General features: G+C 48.3%; 1 protein-coding gene across 4 annotated transcripts in view; it reads left to right on the forward strand.

The window, feature by feature from the left end:
* LOC139386926 (zinc finger, SWIM-type containing 5) overlaps positions 1-20,078 on the forward strand; it is a 69,967-nt gene that overhangs the window by 35,890 nt on the left and 13,999 nt on the right. For 2 of the 4 annotated variants that reach the window (XM_071132815.1, XM_071132814.1), the window contains exons 2-6: positions 15,719-16,075; positions 16,977-17,125; positions 17,682-17,832; positions 19,059-19,235; positions 19,502-19,678. In XM_071132815.1, the coding sequence (XP_070988916.1) occupies positions 15,719-16,075; positions 16,977-17,125; positions 17,682-17,832; positions 19,059-19,235; positions 19,502-19,678 (1,011 nt within the window). The remainder of the gene's footprint in view (positions 1-15,718; positions 16,076-16,976; positions 17,126-17,681; positions 17,833-19,058; positions 19,236-19,501; positions 19,679-20,078) is intronic. The other 2 variants (XM_071132817.1, XM_071132816.1) reach the window with 1 other exon arrangement.

Below are 20,078 nucleotides of genomic sequence, written 5' to 3' on the forward strand. Positions count from 1 at the left end.
GCATGAAGTTGTTTCATAATCTACATTCACAACCACATTCGTGAGCATAGTCCTCTACTGTGTGTGTGTGGTGCGTTTAATTGCCTGGTGCTGGTAGTAGTGTGTAGTACTATTAGCTGTGTTTTGTTGTGTTTACTGGAGTGGCCAGTGTTTGTCTAACTGCCGGCCAGGTCCTAGTCTGAGGTTTAAAAACATACATTTTTGAACAAAGGGGCAGCTAGTCATCCCAGAGCCCAAACGAAAGCCTTTGTTTTGACTTCCTCTTATTCATTCACTTGGGTAAAGAAAAAACATGTATAATTGAAAAACATCCTCACTTCTCACAAGGAAGGAAAATAAGAAAAGGTTTATTTGAGCGAGGACCCTTTTGAAAAGCAGGGCATTTATGTACCTGGAGAGTTGTTGCTGTATTGCCCAGCTAACTCAATCAAGGACGGACGGTGACGTGTGCCAAGTCAGGCGGGTCCAGCTGGCGCTTGCCCATGCTTTTGTTTTACCATGCTCAGTATTCAGTCCACGGCAAACATTGTTGTTAGCGTTCACTGTCTTTTTGTGATGGCAACGACCTTGATGTGAGGAGGGAAGGAGGGACTGGGAGGAGGTGAACCGAACAGCCTGTATTGTAACTAAGCCATGTTGATGAGATGAGCCACTGTGGTTTAAGGCACCGGAAGGAAACCACATTGCTGCTGTCTGAAGCTAGTGAAGGTTATTACTAGTTACTAGTCCTCAGACAGCTTAAGTATTTGAAAAAGAGGATGACGACTAGTAATAGCCTAACCTTTCAATAACATGAAAGTCCTCAGCCTTTCTGATGCCACTTCCTTTGGGGCGGGGCTTATGTCTGTGTGACACTGGCTGGAAAACATCTCCATGCACCACAGTATGATTGCTATGGGTCTTTAAGCACGGAAGGTTATTGCATGCTAAAGAGACAAACTTTTCTCCTGTCATTCTGTCTGTTTAATTATTCAGTGGAGAGGAGGCGGGTTCAAGCCAACTCAGAGGAGTTGTTTGGTTGGCCGTCTCTCTGTGCAGTGTCCTCTGGTAGGCGAGACTCTTTAACCAGTCTGGAGTGCTGCTTTATGAATATTCACCCCAGCATCCCTGGTGACCAAGGCACTGTTTTAAATCTACATAATTTGTCTTTAAGTGCCTTTCAGACGGCTTTTTCCTTTCTGTTGCTCTCCGGAAAAGGAGCCATGCTTATTAATCAAGCTCTCTTTGTGAGAGAAGGCTGAGGCTGGTCCAAAAGCTACTCAAACGCTCCCACTGGATGAAGCCAAAGGCCATTTTTAAAGCACTTGTATCAATGTCCATTCTCTTCACGTACAGTTTAAATGAGATACACTACATGGCTAAAAAGTATGGGCATTAATATGGAGTTGGTTCCCCCTTTGCTGCTATAACAACCTTCATTCTTCTGGAAAGGCTTTCCACTAGATTTTGGAACATTGCTGCGGGGACCTGCTTCCATTCAGCCACAAGAGCATTAGTGAGGTCGGACACTGAGTGGTGTAAAAATACTTAGGTATCTTTACTATTTATATTTTTGGCTTTTACTTCACTACATTTCTAAACAGAATGATGTACTTTTTACTCCATGCATTTTTCCCTGACACCCACAAGCACTTGTTCCATTTTCAATGCTTAGCAGGACAGGAAAGAGAACATCCCAGGTCACCCTACTGCCTCCGATCTGGAGGACTCTCTAAACACAAAATACTTCATTTGGCTATCTGTAAAAAAAAAAATAACATTGTGCTGTCTGAACTTCTTATTATAAGCAATTTGAAATTATTTTTGACTTTTGATACTTAAGTATATTTAAAACCAAATACTTTCAGTCTTTTTTTTACTCAAGTAGTATTTTTCTTGGTGACTTTAACTTGAGTCATTTTCTATGAAGGTGTCTTTACTTTTACTCAAGTATGACAATTGGGTACTTTCTTCACCACTTCACTGATGTTGGGTGATTAGGCCTGGCTTGCAGTCGGCGTTCCAGTTCATCTCAAAGGTGTTGGATGGGATTGAGGTCAGGGTTCTGTGCAGGCCAGTCAAGTTCTTCCACATTGATCTTGACAAACCATTTCTGTATGTACCTCGCTTTGTACACGGAGGCATTGTCATGCTGAAACAGGAAAGGGCCTTCCCCAAACTGTTACCACAAAGTTGGAAGAACAGATTTGCCTAGCCTAAACCATAACAAACAGCCCCAGACCATTATTCCTCCTCCACCAACCTTCAGTTGGCACTATGCATTGGGACAGGTAGCGTTCTCCTGGCATCCCCGAAAACCCAGATTTGTCCGTTGAACTGCCAAATGGTGACGTGTGATTTATCACTCCAGAGAACGTGTTTCCATTGCTCCAGAGTCCAGCTTTACACTACTCTAGCCGACGCTTGTTATTGCACATGGTGATCGTAGGCTTGTATGCAGCTGCTCGGCCATGGAAAACCATTTCACAAAGCTCCCGACAAACAGTTATTGTGCTGACGTTGCTTCCAGAGGCAGTTTGGAACTCGGTAGTGAGTGTTGCAATGGAGAACAGATTATTTTTATGTGCTAAGCACTTCAGCCCTCAGCGGCCCTGTTCTGTGAGTTTGTGTGGCCTATAACTTCACGGCTGAGCCGTTGTTGCTCCTAGACATTTCCACTTCACAATAACAGTGCTTCCAGTTTGCCCGGAGCAGCTCTAGCAGGGCAGAAAGTTGCCGAACTGACTTGTTGGAAAGGTGACATTCTATGACTCTACCACTTTGACACTCACTGAGCTCTTCAGTACAGACCATTCTACTGCCAATGTGTGTCTAATTTTATACCTTTGTCAGCAATGGGTGTGACTGAAATAATAGCCAAATCCATTCATTTGAAGGGGTGTCCACATACTTTTGTGTACATTGGAGTACGGGTGGAGAGAATGGAGAATGTTAGGTGCTGGATGTGTATAGTGCAGTGCATATTTGAATTACTCAAATGATAAAAGGCACTTGTTCTAGCTTTTCTAATGATGTCCCGCCCCTCCCCTCCCCTCCCCTCCCCTCCCTTCCCTGCAGCATGATACACACTGCTCAGCTCTTGGATTTCAACACTGGCCATGCTTGTTTTTACTGGCACCCATTGTCTATACATCCAGAATTGTAAAGCTTGCATTATTGTTGGTTTAGTCTGAAGTTGTCTTTCTCCACTGGCCTATTGTTTTTTGGGGTGTGCCTATCAATACAGGCATCGCAGCCTTAATGGGCACTGAATGCATACCACCCCCTGACTCTCGATCTGCCACCCCTGATGACATGGCCTCTGTCTGCCGTGAATGGAGTGCCATGGAAAGGCTCTATTTACCCATAGACCGCCTACAAAGCAGAGGCGCCCTATGTGGAAAGGAGGACAGAGAACGAAAGAGTAAGAACCTAGACAACATACCACCCAACACTCGTATCATGGCTCAGGCTCACGAGCTCTGTGGGTGTTGTGAGACTCCTTGTCCATGTCTCATGGATTTTTGTTCACAATGTTTTCTGAATGTTGGGTCAGTATGAAAATGGGGAAATCGAAGGACAGATTCCACAGGACTTTGTAGATGGACACAAAGGTAGACAGAGAATTCTGTCTCCATGTAGGCTAGTTTCTACTAATGACCGTCCCTCTGTCTGGATGGAATTTGGTACTTTAGAATGTGGGTCCATTGAGTGGGCTGGCTTTATGTGTCTCTCAGCGCTTGCCTTAGAGGGGCTGTCACTGGTGAGCTGCTCTTTTCAGAGTGTCAGGGCCATGTGAATGAATCATGGCTGTCTAGGGATAGGGCCTTTTCTTTGTAAACATAGCAGAGCCAAACTGCATTGTGGTATTGTTTACTGAGCCTTTTATTCTGCTGCATGCGCATGTGTGAACGCTTGACATTATTTGGTGCGGGCCTGAATGAGCTGATGTCCCCCAGGTTATTGAGTTGACTGGTTTTTTGGGCTCTCTGTTCTCATTTTTACATTGTGGACTCCGTGTTTTCTGCCGAAGAGAGACTGATATTTCACTTACTGAAACTGGCGTCATATCAACGAGATGTAAGGTCGGTTAAGTGACTGCGGAATTACTGTTGGAATGTTTCACCGCAGTGCTAGGTAACCGTGGGGGATTGTGTTCCGAGCGCCATCAATATCCTTTGGCACCGCATATCTTATTTCTGTCCTTCTCTTCCTCTTCCTCCTCCTCCTCTTTCTTTGCCATGCAGCATCTCAGTGGCAGCAGCAGTGGTTTCCAAGGCCCTGCTTCCAAGCTGACGCCTGCTAACTGCTGTTTAGGCTTTGTGGGCAACAATGGCAGGCCAGGCCTCTGCCTGAGGCCTAGACAGACCCGGCGAGAACAAAGGGTCCCTGTGAATCCTGGGGCCCAGTGGGCAGCCGGTGCAGGGGGAATAAAGCAGGTCACAGTGAGATTAAGACTGCACTGTGTGCATGTGGAGGGGAGCGAGGAGCGAGCCCATCATTGGGCTTTTTTCAGGGTGCGTGCCAGCTCACAAGGCAAGGCAGTCCCCTGAAAGAAAGAAAGAAAGGAAGGAAGGGAGGGGTGAAAGAAGACGGCCTAGAGAAGGGGGCAGACAATGGAGGGGTTTGAGTTGGAGGGGGAATAAGGAGAGGAGTGGTAATTAGAGATGCTGCCATTACATTGCCTCGCTTCTGCTGATCTGAAGCCTGTCTTTACAGAACACAACTCACCTTCAAGGTCCCAGGCAGCATCATAATGCATGCAAGACAAAGCTTCACATCAAGCTCCATCCTTTGTTTTCAGGCCCTCTGGTTTTGTCATTGTCCATATGCTATGCTTGGCTTGATGAGCATTTTATGAAGTCGATCCAGAAGCCCAATTGCGGATCGGAGACTGCTAGCTTGTTATTGGACCAATGGAGATGTCATCTCACCTCAGTCATACATCTTAACTGCTGTGTCATTTATGGCCGTTGTTGTGCGAGATAAATGGTTTGGCGGGTGAGGATGAGGTTGGAGTCTCGACAATCTCCCGGTATATTTAGACTTTCTAAGCTTCTTATAAGGTTCTTGTCCTTCCTTGAAGTTTACTTCTGTTTGTTTCCATCTGAGACTGGTTTACAACTCAAGGAAACTAACTTTTAGAAATGTTAGAACTGTTAGAAATGGAGATGATAAAACTGAGTGTATAAAACATTAGAAACACCAGTTATTTCCATGACATACACTGACCAGGTGAAAACTATCATCCCTTATTGATCCACTTCAATCAGTGTAGAGGAGATGGGTTAAATTAGGATTTTTAAGTCATGAGACAATTGAGACATGGATTGTGTATGTGTGCCACTCAGAGGGTGAATAGGCAAGACAAAATACTCAAGTGCCTTTGAACAGGGTATGGTAGTAGGTGCCAGGCGCACCGGTTTGAGTGGGTCAAGAACTGCACCGCTGCTGGGTTTTTCAAGAATGGTCCACCACCCAATGCACATCCAGCCAACTTGACACAACTGTGGGAAGCATTGGAGTCAACATGGGCCAGCATCCCTGTCGAAGGCTTTCGACACCTTGTAGAGTCCATACCCGAAAAGTTGAGGCTGGGGGGGGGGGGGGGCTCATTGCGCAACTCAATGTTAGGAAGGTGTTCGTTATGTTTTTTTGCTCGGGTGTATTTGCGCAACAAATGTTTTGCTTTGTCAACAGAACAAATGTTAACTTCAGAGCCTGTTTCTGTCTTTAGTCACTTGCCATTCTTTGCACATTTTCACATCGTTGATGGCAATGTTTTGCTTTTGTGAGTTTTATGAAATTATAAGCCTCTTAATGCTCAGTTATCTAGTTCTGCAGACCGTGCTTCAAGAACAAACACGCCTCAAAAGAGGCATTGTGCCGCTCTGACTGCTCCTTGTCAATCACAACAAGATGGCGGCAGATGGTTTCGTGCGTGCTTGCATAGTAAACAGGAATCCTTACATTTTTAAGGGCACGCATGACAGAAGGCCAACATGCCTTAAAAGATGAGCGATCCAGTGTTAGATGGGTGCTTTAGGGGCCATTCTGTAGAGACTGGAGAGACTAGAGGCGGTTGACATGAGCATCGTGGCAGGGTAGTGTTGCGGGCTGAGCTGGCCTGATCTATCAGTAATTGGGGGATAAATGCGGCTTTGTGACCTTTTGGGAGCTGTCAGCTTCTCTTCTGCACCGTAGCTGCCCCTCAGCTAACCGCGGCTCCGTCCCTCCACACACAAGGCCAAGGCACAATGCGAGGTACGCAAACAAAGGCTGCCTAACACCAGATCTCCATCTTTTTTTTTGTTCTTTTTTTTTGGCCTTGGGTAAGATGTTTGCTCACACACACACAGGAGGAGGAGAAGGCTGGCCAGCTTTCTGTACACACCACCAAGGCCCTGTAAGTGCTGTACTGTGCATTGATTGGAATAACCCAGGTGTTTGTTTCCGAGGAACATTGGATAAACTGAATTTTTTCCCCCCCATTTGCTCTCTGATTTCACAGCGCCATTCAAGGGGAATTCAATTTACCTCCAACACACAAGGAACCTTCACTGTTGTTGCCCCGCTACAATGTCTTAACTTGGTTGGGGAAAGGGGATTGAATATATGCTTTCTCAACTCTGTATTTTGTATGGCAGGCATGAAGACCTTGAACTTCGCTTGCTCTTTTTTTTATTTATTATTAGTTTTTAAAATGTACCTTTATTTAACTAGGCAAGTCAGTTAAGAACAAATTCTTATTTTCAATGGCGGCTTCAGGAACAGTGGGTTAACTGCCTTGTTCAGGGGCAGAACGACAGATTTTTACCTTGTCAGCTGAGGGATTCGATCTTGCAACCTTTCGTTTACAAGTCCAACGCTCTAACCACTAGGCTACCCTGCCTCCCTCTAGCTCTCATATTTCTCTCCTGCCTGCATCTATGAATGATCAGCAGTAGCATAGACTTCAGCCAGGTCTGGTTTGCATCATGTGCTGAACGATTGTTCTGATCTTCCCCTGTGCTGCGTTGCTAGCTAATGCTAATGCTACCAACCCAAGGACTAGCCGACAAGCTTAATACACATCACAAGGTAATTGGTAATTGGCTGAGACATCTCATCTTAGATTTCCATAGACATCGGTGCCTGTGTTTTAAGGGACGCCCAGTGAAAGGGAGTTGATTAAACATTTTTCCCTCCCCTGTTCCATGCCATATAATTGCAGCGAATCAGAAATAAATTGAATGTGATCATGATAAAATGTTAATATTAACCTTTTATTTGAACAGGGAGCCATTGAGACCAAGTCTCTCTCTCTCTTTTTTCAATGAGCCCTGCACAATACAAACACACACATCAACACAAAATACTTCAATTACAAAACATGATCATAAAACACACACACACACACACACACATCATCTTCCCTTCCAGTAGAGCATTCCCCACATGGCTCCCAGTGCTGGGGCCATGATGGTGCTGTTGGGAAACCGCAAATGAATCAATCAGGCCTTTATCTGATCAGCGGAGCCGGGGCCTTGTGTGATGCTGAATGTACATATACATGCGTGTTGTGTGGAGATGGACTGGTGGGGGGCAGGGGTGGCTGTGTTAACCTCCTTCCTGCTGGAACAGATGGAGGGTGGGCTGGGGTAAGCTGGGCTGGGGCTGGGGTAGGCTGGGTAGAGAGAGGGGGGTTCTAGGCTGTACTGTGTGTGCTGTGTTGGCCCTGCCCCAGCTCCCTGTCTGCCTGCCTGCCTGCTTGCCATACAGATCTCCAGCTCAGCCTCCACGGCTGATTAGAGGTTAATGGTTTAAGAGTGGGGAGGGACTGCCCTCTGATTGGTTGGCGGGTCCCGCGTGGGAGGGTCGGCGGAGTGGCAGATGGTGCAGACCCAGTGAGTGGAGCGGTGAGGGAGGGAGCACATATATATGAATGGTGGTATTACTAATGTTGTATGTTAGATAGTGGTGTAATAATGTTATCCACTGTTTTATTGTTTTTGCCTTAATTAGTTTGGACCCCAGGAAGAGTTGACTTGGCAGCAGCTGATGAGGATCCTTAATAAGTACAAATGAGGGGGTTCTCTCTCTCTCCCTCATCTCTTTCGTTCCCATCCTTGCTCACCTGCTATGGAAGGCCTACGCGTATAACCTCACCGCTGCATCCAGCGAGCAGACAGATGGTTGGTGGAGGAGTCTAAAAGCCCAGGCTGAGGGAGCTACATTAGCAGCATCCCCCTCAGATGAATTATGACTATTAGACACTGCAGCGTACGGATCAATGAGCTGATCTCCGCCGTCTCAATGTCTTACTGCCTAACTCCGCCTCGTCCTACTCAGACATATCACGACTCGTTTTACCTATAGAGGCTTAAACCAAGTCGCTTGAGATGGATGGATTGATAGTATAAAGTGTAGAGTAAGATTAATGAAAGGAACCCCCTCCCTCCCCTGGCTCAGTCATATTGTTCATGTAGCATCTATATGCAGGCTGCATCCTTCAAGCTCCTCCCCCACGTCACAGCTCTTCCCCAGGGGCAGACAGCCATGTGCTTCTGCTCAGGATCAAATCAGCTTTGTGGGGCTGGCAGCGCTCCCAGAACCATACATTAATTTATCTGTTTAGGGGCTTTACCCACCCGGCCCCTCGATTACAACAGAACCGAATAACCAAAGATAAGAAATGCTATATCTAACTGTGTTGCTGTGATGGTTTTGCATATCGCTGTCATAATGAACAAAGCCAGTGTGGTGAGAAGGGTAGGGACGTCTATCGTGTGATATCACAGCCCCAGTAGTGTTCTGGCAAAGAGAAAAGGGAGGTTCAGGGAGCTGGTGATTTACACTGCAGTGTCAAGAGCCTCTTACTGTAGTTAGTGCTGCAGTGACTAGGGCGGGCGCCACGCTAATTCATCTGCACTCTGCTACCCCTGGCCCGGTCTCTGACGCAGGCCTCACCTGTTTTTCTGTAGCCACTTCTCTCTCCGTGCTGTTTTGGTCCGACCCGCACAAGCTTGTATACGTTACACATTATGCCACATGGTCCCTCCTCCCCCTCACCTCTTCCTGCTCCTCGTCCTCCCTCCCCAACCTCCAAAATCAGCTGTCCTCTTCTATGCCTGGCTGGCCATGGCATCCTGCTGGGACTCTTCAAGGAGCCAATTGATAGTTGCTGCGGAGTGACAGTCTGACCCATATTAGCAGTGGCAGTGTGTTGATTACTACTGACCGACCGACCGACCGATGCAGCAGTGTCTTGCCTTGTGACTGAACTGTCACCTACACTCCTTTTGCTGATGACCCCCAGACCCTCCTCAGCGCGCACACGCACGCACACACACACACACACACACACACACACACACACACACACACGCACACACACACCTCATCTAGGAGAGCATCAGTGTTTACAGGGTCTGGGCCAGGTACTGGCAGGACACATACACACACACCTCATCTAAAAGAGCATCAGTATTTACAGGGTCTGGGCCAGGTACAGGCAGGACACATACACACACACCTCATCTAGAAGAGCATCAGTATTTACAGGGTTTGAGCCAGGTACAGGCAGGACACATACACACACACCTCATCTAGAAGAGCATCAGTATTTACAGGGTCTGGGCCAGGTACAGGCAGGACACATACACACACACCTCATCTAGGAGAGCATCAGTATTTACAGGGTCTGGGCCAGGTACAGGCAGGACACATACACACACACCTCATCTAGAAGAGCATCAGTATTTACAGGGTCTGGGCCAGGTACAGGCAGGACACATATACACACACACCTCATCTAGGAGAGCATCAGTATTTACAGGGTCTGGGCCAGGTACAGGCAAGACACATACACACACACCTCATCTAGAAGAGCATCAGTATTTACAGGGTCTGGGCCAGGTACAGGCAGGACACATACACACACACCTCATCTAGAAGAGCATCAGTATTTACAGGGTCTGGGCCAGGTACAGGCAGGACACATACACACAGTGCAGAAGGAAGGAGGATTGAAAGAAGAGGGGGATTCCATTTCTCTGAGCTTCTAGAGACGGACCATAAAGAAAAGAGCAGTGGAAAGGGACGGCAGGATCACATTCAGCATCGTGGCCGGCCAACAAAAGACGAGCCGAGGGGGCGGGGGTTGGGGTGGCTGGGTTGAAACGGCGAGGAGGACCCTTCACGTCCATCAGCGGCAGATGCCTGGTTCTCTACTGAAGGGAGAAGTGTGAAAGGAGATGAGGAGCCACCCTACCTGCCCCTCATAACCCCAGCAGCAGGCTGTGGCACTACAGCAACTGTCAGATTCAGACACACTGCAGAACAGAGATGGGGCCTCCTAGTCATCACCCCCAGCACGGGCCCCTTACTGCAGTCTGCACCCACTCTGCATACACTGACTGACCACAGAGGTGAGAGAGGCCTCTGGGTCTAACTAATGACTCTGTGGAAGACCTGCATAGGTGGAACAGTGTAGCGGTACTCTACTTATTGTTGTCAGGCCTTGTTTTTTTTTCTAGTTAAAGAGACCTCTTGATATGATTCTAAACCCCATACACGTCTCTTCTTGTGCAACTGCCAAAGACAGTGATGGCCGTCAGCAGTATTCCGTGTACGTGTTTCAGTTCATAAGATCTGTAAACAAAACCTTTCAGTACAGCAGTTCTTTCCTCTCATCAGCTCTCTGGGGGCTAGATCCCATCTCTTCAGAGCTGTGAGACAGAGAATTAAAACGCATTAGTCACCTCCTCTCGCTTCTCTGTGTTGTCCACTCCGATGTCGTCCACTTCGATTGCTCACCGTTACATCAAACAGAGCTGCCATAGAGGAGCATGGTGATGAGCTGTAACAGAGCTGCCATAGAGGAGCATGGTGATGAGCTGTAACAGAGCTGCCATAGAGGAGCATGGTGATGAGCTGTAACAGAGCTGCCATAGAGGAACATGGTGATGAGCTGTAACAGAGCTGCCATAGAGGAGGAGCATGGTGATGAGCTGTAACAGAGCTGCCATAGAGGAGGAGCATGGTGATGAGCTGTAACAGAGCTGCCACAGAGGAGCATGGTGATGAGCTGTAACAGAGCTGCCATAGAGGAGGAGCATGGTGATGAGCTGTAACAGAGCTGCCATAGAGGAGGAGCATGGTGATGAGCTGTAACAGAGCTGCCATAGAGGAGGAGCATGGTGATGAGCTGTAACAGAGCTGCCATAGAGGAGGAGCATGGTGATGAGCTGTAACAGAGCTGCCATAGAGGAGGAGCATGGTGATGAGCTGTAACAGAGCTGCCATAGAGGAGGAGCATGGTGATGAGCTGTAACAGAGCTGCCATAGAGGAGGAGCATGGTGATGAGCTGTAACAGAGCTGCCATCGAGGAGCATGGTGATGAGCTGTAACAGAGCAGCCATAGAGGAGCATGGTGATGAGCTGTAACAGAGCTGCCATAGAGGAGGAGCATGGTGATGAGCTGTAACAGAGCTGCCATAGAGGAGGAGCATGGTGATGAGCTGTAACAGAGCTGTAGAGGAGGAGCATGGTGAGAGCTGCCATAGAGGAGCATGGTGATGAGCTGTAACAGAGCTGCCATAGAGGAGGAGCATGGTGATGAGCTGTAGCTGTAACAGACAGAGCATGGTGATGAGCTGTAACAGAGCTGCCATAGAGGAGGAGCATGGTGATGAGCTGTAACAGAGCTGCCATAGAGGAGCTGCTGTAACAGAGCTGCCATAGAGGAGCATGGTGATGAGCTGTAACAGAGCTGCCATAGAGGAGCATGGTGATGAGCTGTAACAGAGCTGCCATAGAGGAGGAGCATGGTGATGAGCTGTAACAGAGCTGCCATAGAGGAGGAGCATGGTGATGAGCTGTAACAGAGCTGCCATAGAGGAGGAGCATGGTGATGAGCTGTAACAGAGCTGCCATAGAGGAGGAGCATGGTGATGAGCTGTAACAGAGCTGCCACAGAGGAGCATGGTGATGAGCTGTAACAGAGCTGCCATAGAGGAGGAGCATGGTGATGAGCTGTAACAGAGCTGCCATAGAGGAGGAGCATGGTGATGAGCTGTAACAGAGCTGCCATAGAGGAGGAGCATGGTGATGAGCTGTAACAGAGCTGCCATAGAGGAGCATGGTGATGAGCTGTAACAGAGCTGCCATAGAGGAGGAGCATGGTGATGAGCTGTAACAGAGCTGCCATAGAGGAGCATGGTGATGAGCTGTAACAGAGCTGCCATAGAGGAGCATGGTGATGAGCTGTAACAGAGCTGCCATAGAGGAGCATGGTGATGAGCTGTAACAGAGCTGCCATAGAGGAGGAGCATGGTGATGAGCTGTAACAGAGCTGCCATAGAGGAGGAGCATGGTGATGAGCTGTAACAGAGCTGCCATAGAGGAGGAGCATGGTGATGAGCTGTAACAGAGCTGCCATAGAGGAGCATGGTGATGAGCTGTAACAGAGCTGCCATAGAGGAGCATGATGATGAGCTGTAAGTAACATAGTTGCCATAGAGGAGCATGGTGATGAGCTGTAACAGAGCTGCCATAGAGGAGGAGCATGGTGATGAGCTGTAACAGAGCTGCCATAGAGGAGCATGGTGATGAGCTGTAACAGAGCTGCCATAGAGGAGCATGGTGATGAGCTGTAACAGAGCTGCCATAGAGGAGGAGCATGGTGATGAGCTGTAACAGAGCTGCCATAGAGGAGCATGGTGATGAGCTGTAACAGAGCTGCCATAGAGGAGGAGCATGGTGATGAGCTGTAACAGAGCTGCCATAGAGGAGGAGCATGGTGATGAGCTGTAACAGAGCTGCCATAGAGGAGGAGCATGGTGATGAGCTGTAACAGAGCTGCCATAGAAGAGGAGCATGATGATGAGCTGTAAGTAACAGAGTTGCCATAGAGGAGCATGGTGATGAGCTGTAACAGAGCTGCCGTAGAGGAGCATGGTGATGAGCTGTAACAGAGCTGCCATAGAGGAGCATGGTGATGAGCTGTAACAGAGCTGCCATAGAGGAGCATGGTGATGAGCTGTAACAGAGCTGCCATAGAGGAGCATGGTGATGAGCTGTAACAGCAGCCATAGAGGAGCATGGTGATGAGCTGTAACAGAGCTGCCATAGAGGAGGAGCATGGTGATGAGCTTTAACAGAGCTGCCATAGAGGAGCATGGTGATGAGCTGTAACAGAGCTGCCATAGAGGAGCATGGTGATGAGCTGTAACAGAGCTGCCATAGAGGAGCATGGTGATGAGCTTTAACAGAGCTGCCATAGAGGAGCATGGTGATGAGCTGTAAGTAACAGAGCTGCCATAGAGGAGCATGGTGATGAGCTGTAACAGAGCTGCCATAGAGGAGCATGATGATGAGCTGTAAGTAACAGAGTTGCCATAGAGGAGCATGGTGATGAGCTGTAACAGAGCTGCCATAGAGGAGCATGGTGATGAGCTGTAACAGAGCTGCCATAGAGGAGGAGCATGGTGATGAGCTGTAACAGAGCTGCCATAGAGGAGCATGGTGATGAGCTGCCATAGAGGAGGAGCATGGTGATGAGCTGTAACAGAGCTGCCATAGAGGAGGAGCATGGTGATGAGCTGTAACAGAGCTGCCATAGAGGAACATGGTGATGAGCTGTAACAGAGCTGCCATAGAGGAGCATGGTGATGAGCTGCCATAGAGGAGGAGCATGGTGATGAGCTGTAACAGAGCTGCCATAGAGGAGGAGCATGGTGATGAGCTGTAACAGAGCTGCCATGAGGAAAGCAAAGTCCTGTTAGTCTCTGCTGGGTTCATTAGGATTGTTGGAATGTTTCAGCATAGATGTATAATATTATTAGGTAGGTTAAGGAGATGACATAAGTGCTGTAGGTCTGCTGTGAAATAACTCAAATCCAACATGAGAACCATCATTCTCCAGTTGAGTCTATTCATCTGCTGAAAAACGCAGATAATCAGAAAGAATAGTGTCCCAAATCTTTACTCGTTCACTACTCTGTTCCCTTGTTTCTGTCACACTGATATACGGCACCAGTTTTACAAGACTGCCTTCGAAATGGACAAGAGCATACTTGTACAGTACAAGATTTGATTGCCGATGCCTCGAAGAAAAATGTACGCGGTAAACACAAGTCCGCCATTTTCTCCGCCGTGTGGTTTCAATGCATCGTTGTCTTTCACCAAATTCACTTTGAACTTTGCATTGTGCTGCGAGTAATTTGCGACACATAGGGGTAGCCCCTTTGCTTTCCTTTTCTTTTATCAAAATGAAAACAGACATCACCATAAACTCCCCTTAATCAGATGGGCCTGTGGTTTTGGCTCTGCCTGAAAGGGCTTGGCAGTAAATTGGACGTTGGATTTCTTTCCCCGGAGAAAAAAAAAGAACTGGGTAAGAGGGGGGGCTAGTTTCTCAGAAGAACTCGTCTGGAAAAGCCTTTTGTGGGATTTGGCAAGAGAACGGCAGGCTTTACTCATGCTTATGAGGCACCCCTGTCTCACTACTCTAACCCTAGAATGAAGTGTGTGTGTGTGTGTGTGTGTGTGTGTGTGTGTGTGTGTGTGTGTGTGTGTGTGTGTGTGTGTGTGTGTGTGTGTGTGTGTGTGTGTGTGTGTGTGTGTGTGTGTGTGTGTGTGTGTGTGTGTGTGTGTGTGTGTGTGTGTGTGTGTGTGTGTGTGTGTGTGTGTGTGTGTGTGTGTGTGTGTGTGTTAGGCATTCCAGGTCTGTTACAGTTCACTCGCTATGATAGCAGTGATCTTCTGAAGCCAGACAGACAGGAACCCATTTGGCGTTAATTAGCTTAGCCTCGACTTGCTGAGCTCACTAAGTTATTTATATATATATAAAATCCTCAATGGTGTGTGTAGTGTACCCTCTGTCCTGTGTGTACTATGGTTAGTCATGTATGTTACCATAGCCATGCAGCCAGTGAGCATAGAAATTAAATGAGTAGAGTGTGTTTAAGGTCAGAACATACCCCCGAAGTGTGTGTGTGACTGTAGCAAGCCTGGTTGCTATGGTTTAGTGTGGTACTGTGATATAGTAATCCATCTCTGTTCTCCCAGCCCCCTCTCTGGGCCTCCCTCCATCATTAATAATTTACCAGTCAAAGTGAGCTGCCAGACTTTCTATCAGACGCACACTTCTCTTCCCCTGCTGCATGCGCTCCCCTTCTCCCCTCCCTTTGGCCCTCACAGACCGAATGACTGACTTCAAGCCACAAATATGTCACCAGCTAGCAGGCATTTCCTTTTGAACAGCTGTTTCATGTGGTCCAGACATATTTAACTAGTATCAGCTTTCTACTTCACTATCTTATCTACTCCCTTTTTGTAGTTAACTGATAAGATAATCCGTTTCTTTTCGAGTCCCTTTATGAACTATAATCTGCCCTCTCTGTTTGTATTATTCTAAGACCATTGTGTTACGTGGCTTGGACTTCTGCCGTCCCGTGAACTGATTGTGATACTGCTACCTCAATCCCAGAGTGCTTTGGGGTAGATAGTTATCCTTTACAAAGAGATCACCAATGAAAATATCACATAGTGTTACGCAGGATGCTTTCTATGGGTTTGTGGGTACGTTGCCAGAAAGGTTTGATAACCCCTTCATTGCTCATGTGACTTTTTTTTTTAGGGTGCTGAGTCACAACTGTCCTTCATCTGAACTAAGGGGGAAGGTGTGAAATCACAGCTGTCATTTAAATGTTGATCAAGTCTGCTGACACCAGTCTTCTCTCTCTGTCTCTCCAGGTTTCCACCTCAGTGGCACGGTCATGGAGCCCGCCTCCCAGTCGGAGCCTGAGGTCACCCACAAGGTGGCCATCAGCTTCGACCGCTGCAAGATCACCTCGGTCACCTGCGGCTGCGGCAACCGCGACATCTTCTACTGCGCCCACGTGGTGGCACTGTCCCTGTACCGCATCAGGAAGCCGGAGCAGGTCAAGCTGCGGCTGCCCATCTCAGAGACCCTGTTCCAGATGAACAGAGACCAGCTACAGAAGCTGGTGCAGTACCTCATCACAGCCCACCACACAGAGGTGCTGCCCACCGCCCAGAAACTGGCCGACGAGATCCTCTCATCCAACTCTGAGATCAACCAGGTCCACGGTAAGAAAGACACATGTTGTTGGACATAACATAAGGTCCCTCTGTTCACGTTTTGGTGACGAGTTTGTTCACATTTAGCACCGGTGTGTAGACCTAGAACGCCAGGGTCTCAGAGCCGTTAGGACCTACGAGTCACAAGATGGCCACATATTGTGCTTCACACAGAGCCTCTGCCAATCCCTTACACTCCTTAGTTTCCTCATCAATCATCTTCTGGTGGGCTTGAACAGCAAGGTGGGCCCAGTCTACCAAAAGCAGCAGCGAGGACTCTGAGGCTTCAAACAGCCTGTATGATGTCTGAGTCTCCCAGCCTGCTGGTGCTTTGCATTTCTGAAAGTCTGAAAAATAGTAAAATGAAGAAAGTCAGTCAGACCCCGAGCCAACGTTCTAACGTTAGCGAACTACTCTAGCCTGGCATGACCCCCCCCCCCCCCCCCCTGTTATCCTTCTAGTCTGGAAAACAGAGGACCTCTGCAGTCTGCCATCTCTCCACATCACTCTCTAAATATTTACCCACCCCAGCCTCTTAACAAAGAAGTCCATCTCCCAGTTTCCAGGTTGTTTGCTGTGGGGAGTCAGTGCTATGAGTTGGGGCTTTGATTGTGGAATGTGAACGTTTGGATGCAACAGTGCCTTGGCAGGACTTCAGTTGGTAGTTCTAGGCAGATCAAATGGGTGTTGGGGTTACCTATATGACGCCAACACACCTAGGGTTCACCCTCTGTTCCTGTTCTTTAGGTGTTTGCTTAATTAGAAAAATGTTTAACAAAATCCTGGTTTGATGTCTTATGAGGTTAGTTTTGAGGCGGGATTGATATAAGGCATGTTTTTGGAGCCTAGCTTCTGGTTATGTGTTTAATTAGTCTTTGGTCTGACATTGCCTTTCTGTGTGTCTTCCCAGGGGCCCCGGACCCCACGGCAGGGGCCAGCATCGATGACGACAACTGCTGGCACCTGGACGAGGAGCAGGTCAGGGAGCAGGTCAAACTGTTCCTGTCCCAGGGAGGGTACTACGGCTCCGGGAAGCAGCTCAACTCCATGTTCGCCAAGGTACGGCTGTCTGTCTGTCTCTGTCTGAACATTCAGTATCAAAATCAATCCCGGATGGGGCCTCCCGAAGTGGTCTGAGGCACTGCATCGCAGTGCTGGCTGTGCCACTAGAGATTCTGGGTTTGAGTCCAGGCTCTGTCGCAGCCGGCCGCAACTGGGAGAACCATGGGGCGGCGCACATTTGGCCCAGCATCGTCCGGGTTAGGGGAGGGTTTCGCCGGCAGGGATGTCCTTGTCCCATCGCGCACTAGTGACTCCTGTGGTGGGCCAGGCGCAGTGCACGGTGACACGGTTGCCAGGTATACTACGTTTCCTCCGACACATTGGTGCTACCGGCTTCTGGGTTAAGCGGGCATTGAGTCAAGAAAGCAATGTGACTTGGCTGGATTGTGTTTCAGAGGCCCGCACGGCTCTCGACCTTTGCCTCCGTACGGGAGTTGCAGCGATGAGACAAGACTCTCTAACTACCAATTGGATACCACGGAATTGGGGAGAAGAAGGGGTAAAAGAAACAAACATATCACTGTATATTACTGTCAATTAATGTTTTCTGTAGGTGCGGGAGATGCTGCGGATGCGTGACTCTAACGGTGCCAGGATGTTGACCCTAATCACTGAACAGTTCATGGCCGACCCTCGCCTCGCTCTGTGGCGGCAGCAGGGGACAGGCATGACGGACAAGTGCCGACAGCTATGGGACGAATTGGGTAAGTCCCTCTCACTTTCTTAAATGTACAGTGTAGAGGTCCAATTCACACAGTTCTAGATGATTATGAGTGGCTATTAGCCCCTATGTTCTGCATTATAATGCATTGCAGAAGGCTATACATGCATACATAATGCATTATGAAGAGGGTATTCATAGAAATGGTAACTAACCAACTGTCTTATTGCTGCTTGGATATTATTGATTTGCTTCCGTTTTAAAACCTTGTCCAAAGCACTGTGGGTACTGGCAGGTCCTGAAACACAGCTGGAAAATCTTGCTACTCAAAGAGCATTTCCAAACGGAATGTGACCTCACCACTTCGATCAGCACAGCTGTGTAACTATTACCTAACTGTAAAGCCACCATGGTACATGTGATGTGAGGTATCTTTCTCGTGTGTGTGTGTGTTTGTGTGTGTGTGTGCACTGCGACCTGCCCGTTAAATCCCCACGCGTGTGGCCATATCAGTGGGTCAGTCGGTGGCTGTGCAGCAGTACATACATCATGGCCCGGCACTCCCCTCGATTGGGATTGCATGAAAAAGGGCTGGGATCAATGGGGTTTTCAGCCTCCCTGGTATTGATCGGGGCATTTAAAAGGGGTCGATGACTGCAAACTACACATCCTGAGGAAGTTCATTGGAGAGCAACAGTAGAGCAGAGAGAGGTTTGCTGTGCCCCTCCGCATGATAAACCCCGGCTCAGGGGTTAGGACAGGACAGGGCTCTCTGATTGGCTAGGGCTGCCACAGGCTGTCAGCATGATCACCAAAGTGCCCAATCAAAGGTGGTGGTGGTGGTGTTGGAGGGTTTAAAGTGACCGTGCTGCACTAATGGCTGTCGGTGTGATCAGGACTGAGCACCCTAACAAAGTGCTCTGAAACAAGGGTTTAAAAGGAAGCAAACAGAAGGGGGTAAATTCTGGTCATGTATTACCCAGTGATGGGGGTAGTGAAAGGAACTGAACTAGTTTACCCCTCACATTCCTGAGGCTATACTAAATACCTGTCACATGTCCAAATATACCCTGGGCCTTTTGTAACCCAGGAGGACTGTGCTGGATTAAACAAGCTTTCTGTATTGTATAGTTCCTCGACTCCTCCCTCCTCCATACCCAAATATACATTAACATAGGATAATTAACTGCTGTTATGGCTCCTTCTCCAGACCCAAGTGGTCAAACAATGGTTATTGACCTTTGCCCCCTGACTTGTGTCCTTTTCCAGGTGCCCTGTGGGTGTGCATCGTGCTGAACCCGCACTGTAAGAGCGAGGAGAAGAGCGGCTGGCTGAAGCAGCTGAAGAAGTGGGGCGACATGGACATCTGTCCCCTGGAGGACGGCAACTACGGCAGTGAGTTGCCCAACATTACCAACGCTCTACCACAGAGCAACCTCGCCCAGGGTCAGTCGCAGTCTGGAGCAGTAACACACACTGGTATACCTACACATAGAGTACTCACACTGGGCCTGTACACTTCCACTTGAGTTACAGCTACATCCCTTCCCTGTCCCAAACCATGGTTCTGATGCACTGTTTTTGTTGTCTTCAGATTTGGTTGTCTCTAGTAAAAGTAGTTCAACTCAAAATATCACTAATAAAAGGTATTTTTTTGCACTGTGCTCTGTCCCCCTCCCTGTGTGTCCCCTTCCCTGTGTGTCCCCCTCCAGACTCCCTGGCCCGGCCCAGACGGACCGTGTTCACGCGGGCCATGGAGGCCTGTGATCTCCACTGGCAGGACAGCCACCTGCAGAGGATCATCAGCTGTGACTACTACATGTCCCCAGCCTACCAGAGAGAGGGAGAGAGTCTGCTCTTCAACCCCCAGGGCCTGCCTCTATGGCTAGGTGAGAACTACACAACCAGATTCAATCTGGTCAGCACAGTACACAGTCTTAGCACTAGATGTTATATCAATTCCAGATGCTATTGGAAGGCCCTCTCAGTATATGTTTTTAAACCATATACACAGACACACGCACATACAATCTCACGCACACACACAAACAGGCCCAGCTCCCGGCAGTTTAAGCTCTGTGCCATGATAGTGATCCGTTTGTTCAGTGCCAGTTCTTGGGTTTGGGGCTCAAATGTTAGTCTCTGAACACCACCACTGTTTAGTGGTCTAAGCCTCCTGTAAATCCACTTCCACTGAATCCTGTAGCTGGAGTAAGCAAGTTCTGGGGGAAGATTTGTCCTCATTATGCAACGTAAGCCTGGGTATCAGAGTCGTGGGTTTCTTTCTGC

This window comes from Oncorhynchus clarkii, chromosome 28 (genome assembly GCF_045791955.1).
Source record: "Oncorhynchus clarkii lewisi isolate Uvic-CL-2024 chromosome 28, UVic_Ocla_1.0, whole genome shotgun sequence".
Taxonomy (NCBI): Eukaryota; Metazoa; Chordata; class Actinopteri; order Salmoniformes; family Salmonidae; genus Oncorhynchus; species Oncorhynchus clarkii.